We start from the raw sequence: 8,185 nt of genomic DNA, 5'->3' as shown, positions 1-8,185 counted from the left end.
TTTCTTGAAGCTTTTCATTCAATATTGTTAGATATATATATATGCACATCATATCCTTGACCAACCTTTAATTTGATCGATTAGCCTCTCCAAATCTTTTGTGGAGAAATAATTCAAGCCGATTGTGGTATTTTTGCACGAAACTTTTCACTCCTTCAGTCCTTCTCCAAGAGTACACTACTCGTGCAAAATCCAGTTGTCCTTGATTTTCTCTGGATTTGTTAGGTGCCGACTTCTTTAGCTAGCTTCTTGAATGTAAATGACACATCCTTTGCATACAATTGTAACAATTCCATTATTGGTAGACGTGGCACTCTGCCAATTTTCATTAATAGTTTTGACGAAAGTTAAATGTAGGGATTGATTCATTTGTCAATTTTTATTTCACTACTAGCCTACTATATATATATATATATATATGCTTATGTAACATTTTCAACCAACCCTTGGACTAGTCTTTGTGAAAAAATAAAATCAAAGGGTTTGGGGATTGACACTCGCGTTTGCGTCGTGAGATAGTTGTATAATAAATATGAGCGATCGATGTATATAGCATTACACTTTTTTCTTACTTTTAAAGCAATAGTTATAAGAGTAATTCTACATATATATTAATTAGGAAAAAAAAAATCTATATATATATATATATATATCATTTTAATCTCACAACTATATATCCTACAATACTGGCGTGGCAATTCCAACTAATCCTTTAATTTTAATTTTTTTAAAAATAAAAAATAAAAAATTAGATCGAAATGATTGGTTGAAAATGTCATGTTAGCATTGTGGGATAAAAATGTAGTTTCTAATATTACTTATAGTATAATGAGTTATATATATAGAAGTCTGTTACAATAGAAGAATATGCAGTGCAGTATGCACTGAAGAAAAAAAGAAAAAAAAAAATCAGGTTGAAGGCATCAACACATTATTTGATCCTAGCGAAAGCAAGCTAGAATAGGAAAAAAAACAAGAAAAAAAACTCTCGAGATATATAATATAGGACTCAATTCCAAAAAAGGGATTGATCTCCCACGTACACTTACTACTCATTAATGATAAGATTCAAGATATTTGGAGATCGATACACAAGGATATTGAATTTTTTTCAAGCAATTAAACTCCAAGAAACTTGGAGATACACAAGATCGAGATCGAAGAAGATCGATTGAATTACATGATTCAGAAGAATGCATGAATTGAAGCATGCACTCCTTTCGGCACGAGATAATTAAACAAAGATCACTAACTTAATTAGAAAACCATTGATTAAATAAAGTACGTTGATTCAACCCACGTCCCAACAGAAAGTAATTGGCCCGGCCTCCATTCATGTCAGTACTGATCGATCAGCTATATATTAATTGTCCAAGAAACAAATGGAAGGAGTTCTTTATCACTATCAAATACGACAGCGTCTTCCTCTAATATATTGACGAATGCCTCCATTCCATCTCCATCTCTTGTGCTCGTCAACACTACAAGATTCTTGAATGGCATGCTGGGACAACAGACCCAGGTGGGCTCCCCCCACCCAAAATCAGTTTTATAAAGAGCAAACCTGCACCAACTTGTAAACCTGTACGACTCTACGTCACCCAGCTTTGACGACAGCCCGACTTTCTTTGTGAGCGAATCCGGAATCGCATCGCTCTGTAGTTTCTTCACGTAATCACCGTCGATTCCTTTTATTGCCTTACTTAGCTTGGTCGCCAGAGTACAATTACTATCATGATCATGATCAAGCTCATCATGTGGTGATATTATAGCCGCAGCGAAGTACCAAAGATTCCCAAAAGAATGCGTTGGCATGGGAGGGGCCATCCTCTGCCGTATGTTCACCGCATGAACTGCTGCATGCACTCTTGCTGGTGCTGGTTTTGATTTGGATATCGCCATTAGACTTTTCCATATGAACGCTGAAACTGCCTCCACACGCGTTGGGAACTTCACTTGTGAAAAACTCGCTGCTGAGGAGGCCTTTTCCTTCAAAGCTACTATGCTGGATTTGTCGAACACCAATCTTCTTGTTACGATGTTTTCCTTTGTGACTCCTATGTCTCCCAAGCCCCAAGGTATATCTTTCGGTGAGAAGTACTTGGCCGCATCAAAATTTGGACAGACAGCTTCAAGTACATGATCTCCACGAGAGGTAGCGCTCCAGGCTCCAAGAAATGTTGTGGCTGAAGCTCCATCTGCGATCCTGTGTGAAACACACACACCAATGGCTACTCCGCCACAGTCAAACATATTATATTGGACAGCCAAGAGAACTTCACGGCTTCCAGGTTTAGCGCCTTTAATGCGATAGGGTTCATATGGCAGAAACTTGTTCAAGGCTTCGACATTGATGTGTTGGAGAACTTGTGATAAGTTACACGCAACTTGAGCTTCGTAATACTTGACCCCCTCATCGTTGCAGTCGATGGAGTGGTCTTCTTTGACGCTTCCCGCCAAAGGGTAGAAGCGGTTGAGGGTTTGTTCTAGAGACTTTTTAAGCCGAGAAGATCTTTGGTCTTGATGATCAACGTGATGGCCATTAATCTTGGGTTGATAAAAAAGGATGATAGGAATATAAGTGGTGGGTGCAAGTTGGTCTAGGAAGGAACGTTTGTGGTTTCTAAGGTCATGGGGTGTTGGAGATGATGGTTTGATTATTTCCCTGGAGATTATTTCAACATTCATCATCGCCATCACTTTTACACAGAACCTAAACTGCCCGACCACTCAATGTTTATGCTTCTTTTCTAAAGAGCTTGAAGCTTTTATAGACAAGATGGATGTGTATTTTTTTTTTTGAAAAAGATGGATGTGTTAGAATATATAGTAAGATATTTGATTTTTTTTTTCATTAAATATAATAAAATCAGAATTAAATACAACTTCTTTCATACTTTCTTTTTTATTCTTTTTTTATTCATATAAATAATGATTTTTGTTGACCCTAATGTAGTGTATCTTTCATTTTACTTTGCTGTGTGGACAATAATTCTTATGGTATCATTCGAATTAAGCTTCAAGGTTGGAACTTGAAAACTTGGGCTTCATGATAACTTTGACTTCGTATAAGAGTTAAAGAGTGATATGATGCTTGAAAGGGCCGTATCGATCGAGGGTGACGTTCTTTACTTCAATCTTCTGCTAAGCAAAATGTAGTGCCAATTAGGTTTGGAATTCGTTGCAATTTTTGGTGACGTTCTTTACTTCAATCTTCTGCTAAGCAAAATGTAGTGCCAATTAGGTTTGAAATTCGTTGCAATTTTTGGTGACGTTCTTTACTTCAATCTTCTGCTAAGCAAAATGTAGTGCCAATTCGGTTTGAAATTCGTTGCAATTTATGATCGAATTGTAGACTGTCCGAGCAATAAATGAGAGAGAATTTAATTAGATAGAGTCCATTGCATGCTGCCTGTATTGTGCTTAGGTAGTTGAATCTCGTCACTGTCGTCTCTCAATTAGCTGTTCAAATTGATTGTAATTTAAACAAATTAACTATAAAAAAAAAACCCTATTCTTGCTTAAAAAAAAAAAAAAAATCAAAAAGTTGACAAAAATTCTGCGGTTCTGCCCTCCCTACCTAAAACTGATCAGTACCTAACCCGTTCACATGAAGATTTTGCCAAGAACGTGTTCTGGTCTCACTTAAAAAAAAAGAAAAAGAAAAGACAATTATGAATGGTTTTTTTTTTAGTCGGTTTCTAAAACCATTTAGAATTAAAATTTTATAAATGGTTTTTAAACAACCGTCTCTAAATAAATATATATGGACGGTTTGAGTAAACCGTCCATAAATTTAAGGACAGTTTGAAAAAAACCGTCTGGAAATGGAGAAAACCGTCTGAAAATTTACATTTCCGGACGGTTTTTTTCAAACCGTCTAGAATTATTGATATTAAAAAAAAATGGTGACAAAAATAGCATGGATTAAAAAAAAAAATTAATTATGGACGGTTTAAAAAAAACCGTCCAGAAATGTAAATTTTCAGACGGTTTTTTCCAACCCGTCTATAAATTTACAAACGGTTTGGAACAAACCGTCTGAAAATTTCCATTTCTAGACGGTTTGTTTCAAATCGTATAGAAATTCATAAGTATTCAAATGACACGGATAAACACCCTTAGCCGTAGATTGAAACACTATCAACGGTTTAGACGCGTCTAAAGAAAATGATGCAGATTGAGAAGCATGTCAAAATAACACGGATTTGAACCCCACATCGCATATTCCCCAAGCAAAGAAGGCGTATAGCCCCTCTGAACCCCACGTCGCAAATGTAAACCCCAGCCCCTCATGAACCCATCGGCCGAACGACAACTTTGAGGGTGAACCAAAATGCTATTCTCCGACACTTCAATCTAAAGGGTCTTTTCTTTTTGGGTTCGTTAATTCACACGGGCGACGAGATCTCGACGGAACTGCGGGATCAAGATGACGGGAGAGCGTGCTGGAGATGGAGTGCCGGATCTGTCAAACCCACGCCAGTGTACGTTGGTTTCTGGTCGGATTTGGTGAGGTCGTATGGGTTTCCGACCGGATCCGGCCGAAACCCACGCTCGACATCTCTCTCTGGCAGGATACAAAGAGAGATCCGGCCGAAATACTTGGGTATTCCGGCCGGTTATCTCTTCCTCTATCTTTTTCTGTCGTCGACCGGTGTGCGTGGGTAACGGATCTCTCTTCCTCGCCGTCCGAATCTCTCTTCCTCTCTCCTTCTCTATCGCCGGCTGGCGTATGAACCGTTCAAATATCAAAAAACTAATTCAGAGCATATTAATTAGTTTTAATATCAAAAAACTAATTAATATAAAAAATAATCGAAACAAAAAACAAATAATAAGTCTGGACGGTTTTGCCCAAACCGTCCAGAACTGTTTTTCGACGGTTTGGGCCAAACCGTCTGGAATTCCAAACTGTTAAGCCCAAACCATCCAAAAATTTATTTAGCGACATTATATACTGGATGGTTTTAAACCATCGAAAAAAAACCGTCTGGAATTGATTCTAGACGGTTTTTTTTTTGCATTTTTGGACAGTTTAAAACCATCCAAAATTTCCCTTTCTTTTTCTTTTTTTTTTTTGTAAAGTGTGTGTGTGTGTGTGTGTGTGTGTGTGTGTGTGTGTGTTTTTTTTTTAATTATTTTATATATATAAATAAAGGTGAATTTTATTTTTATTTTTTAAAAATGTTTTAGTTCTTGAGTTGTTTCTTAATTTATATTTGTGTTGAGAATAATAATAATAAAAAAAAACAAAAAACAAAAACAAAAGACAAAAATAAGAATGATAAATTGCCTATTTTTTTTCTTTTTCTTTTTTTATTCAGAAAACAAACTCTCTGTCATTCTCTCCCACCTCATCCCACACCAAATTCTTAAACAGTTAAACAGTTAAACTGGAATATATATTTAAATAGAATATGTTGTTATCATATCACGATGAACTATTACTTATTTTAATACTTTAAATTGATGAAAAATGACGAATTATAAGTTTGTTTGACGGTGTTAAAGTATTGATTAAATGATTAAATTTAACTATTCCTATCAATTTAAACTTTTACTATTCCTATCAATTTAAAGTTTTAAGACAAATGGTGATTTTACATGGCATCAAAGCACAATCTTTGTTTTCTCAATCTCTCTCTCTCTCTCTTTTTTTTTTTTTTTTTTAAAAAAAAGGGTTACATTATGTTTATGTCAGAACAAAAAAACACAATCTAAAAAGTATTAACAAACAAATCATAATTACTTTATTATAATTATTAAATTTATTAACTACGACAAGTCCAAGATCATGGAGGCCACAAGGAGTGTCACATGCTTAATTTGATACAAATATTAATTTTGGGTCTAATGTAAAACACACATTTTCAAACGCATGCTCAAATGTTACCTGAGTTAGGTAGAAGTACTAGGAGTCTAGGAATATGTCTCTTTTATTGGCCTTGCTAAGTTATATATAGTATCTGGACCAACCTTTCCACGACTGCTTAGGTTTTGTAATTAATCAACAACAATTAATCCTTCTAACTAATTCAATTAATTTTCCACCTATACAAGCAAATACATATTTTGTGAGATTTATTTAATGATTTTGGGTTTGATTTAAGGCTTATTAATGCTTGAAAGTCAATAAATTAAGCTTAAATTAAGGCCAATTTGTAGGTCATCACCGAGATCTTTTATGATAAATGCTTGGTTGTACACTCCCATTCCATTCCTATCTCACCATTCTATGTGGACCAACAAAGTTGTTAAGAAAATCAGTGTCCCACTATACTCTCTCTACCAGCTATCTCTCACATTATTGGTCCATGTAGATAAATGTGAGATGTAAGTGTATAACCAAACATTTCTCATATTTTATATTCTCCTAGCTAGGTGGTAGAGGTAGTGGATGGGAAACTCTACATTTAATTATGACTTAATAATTATATTAATTTATGAAAACAAAGAATTACTAAGACTACTACTAACTTTTTTAAGGCCATACATAAACATTTTTGACATTTCTACTTGTGAAAGTGGCTCTCAACACCAAAGTCTTATACTACAATTAATGCCCTTTTGTTAGTAAACACGTCCACCAATTACAATAATGCACATTTTTTACGTGAAGAAATATTATTTTGTATTATTTTAGCGTATTCAGTTGACGTGGTGCGTGTCCAATAATTTTTTATTTTTTTAATTTAGATTGATTTAAGGGAGGATTGAACATATCACGTCAGCTAAGTATGCTTGAAAAATACTGAGATAATGCAAAATAACATTTCTCTTTTTAAGTTGACTAGTGGTACATGTATGCGTATTTTACGCACTCTATCTTATGTGTTGATGTGACACAGTCACATTAGCTAAATAAAAAATAAATAAAAATAAATAAACCTTTGTTTTAAGTTAAAGTTTGCTACCCACGCGTGCTATACGAGCTTAAGTTAACATGTTTTGGTCTCACTTAAAAAAAAAAAAAGACAATTATGGATGGGTTTTTTTTTTAGTCGGTTTCTAAAACCATTTAGAATTAAAATTTTATAAATGGTTTTTAAACAACCGTCTCTAAATAAATATATATGGACGGTTTGAGTAAACCGTCCATAAATTTAAGGACAATTTGAAAAAAACCGTTTGGAAATGGAGAAAACCGTCTGAAAATTTACATTTCCGGACGGTTTTTTTCAAACCGTCTGGAATTATTGATATTAAAAAAAAAAAAAGGTGACAAAAATAGCATGGATTAAAAAAAAAAATTAATTAATTATGGACGGTTTGAAAAAAACCGTCCAGAAATGTAAATTTTCAAACGGTTTTTTCCAACCCGTATATAAATTTACAAACGGTTTGAAACAAACCGTCTGAAAATTTTCATTTCTAGACAGTTTGTTTCAAACCGTATGGAAATTCATAAGTATTCAAATGACACGGATAGACACCCTCAGCCGTAGATTGAAACTCTATCAACGGTTTAAACGCGTCTAAAGAAAATGATGCAGATTGAGAAGCATTTCAAAATGACACGGATTTGAACCCCACATCGCATATTCCCCAAGCAAAGAAGGCGTATAGCCCCTCTGAACCCCACGTCGCAAATGTGAACCCCAGCCCCTCATGAACCCTAATCAGCCGAACGACAACTCTGAGGGTGAACCAAAATGCTATTCTCCGACACTTCAATCTAAAGGGTCTTTCCTTTTTGGGTTCGTTAATTCACACGGGCGACGAGATCTCGACGGAACGGCGGGATCAAGATGACGGGAGAGCGTGCTGGAGATGGAGTGTCGGATCTGTCAAACCCACGCCAGTGTACGTTGGTTTCTGGTCGGATTTGGTGAGGTCGTATGGGTTTCCGGCCGGATCCGGCCGAAACCCACGCTCGACATCTCTCTCTGGCCGGATACAAAGAGAGATCCGGCCGAAATACTTTGGTATTCCGGCCGGTTATTTCTTCCTCTATCTTTTTCTGTCGCCGACCGATGTGCGTGGGTGACGGATCTCTCTTTCTCCCCGTCCGAATCTCTCTTCCTCTCTCCTTCTCTGTCGCCGGCTGGTGTATGAACCGTTCAAATATCAAAAAACTAATTCAGAGCATATTAATTAGTTTTAGTATCAAAAAACTTATTAATATAAAAAATAATCGAAACAAAAAACAAATAATAAGTCTGGACGGTTTTGCCCAAACCGT

General features: G+C 35.6%; 1 protein-coding gene across 1 annotated transcript; it reads right to left on the bottom strand.

The window, feature by feature from the left end:
* Nucleotides 1-1,154: 1,154 nt before the first annotated feature.
* LOC133875393 (stemmadenine O-acetyltransferase-like) lies at nucleotides 1,155-2,755 on the bottom strand. The gene has a single exon (XM_062313517.1). The coding sequence runs from the start codon at nucleotides 2,695-2,697 to the stop codon at nucleotides 1,357-1,359; it is 1,341 nt and encodes a 446-aa protein (XP_062169501.1). The 5' UTR covers nucleotides 2,698-2,755; the 3' UTR covers nucleotides 1,155-1,356.
* Between the last annotated feature and the right edge of the window lie 5,430 nt (nucleotides 2,756-8,185).

The sequence above is a fragment of the Alnus glutinosa genome, chromosome 8 (genome assembly GCF_958979055.1).
Source record: "Alnus glutinosa chromosome 8, dhAlnGlut1.1, whole genome shotgun sequence".
NCBI lineage: Eukaryota > Viridiplantae > Streptophyta > Magnoliopsida > Fagales > Betulaceae > Alnus > Alnus glutinosa.
Note: the sequence above shows the minus strand (reverse complement) of the source record. Positions and strands in the feature narration are given on the sequence as shown.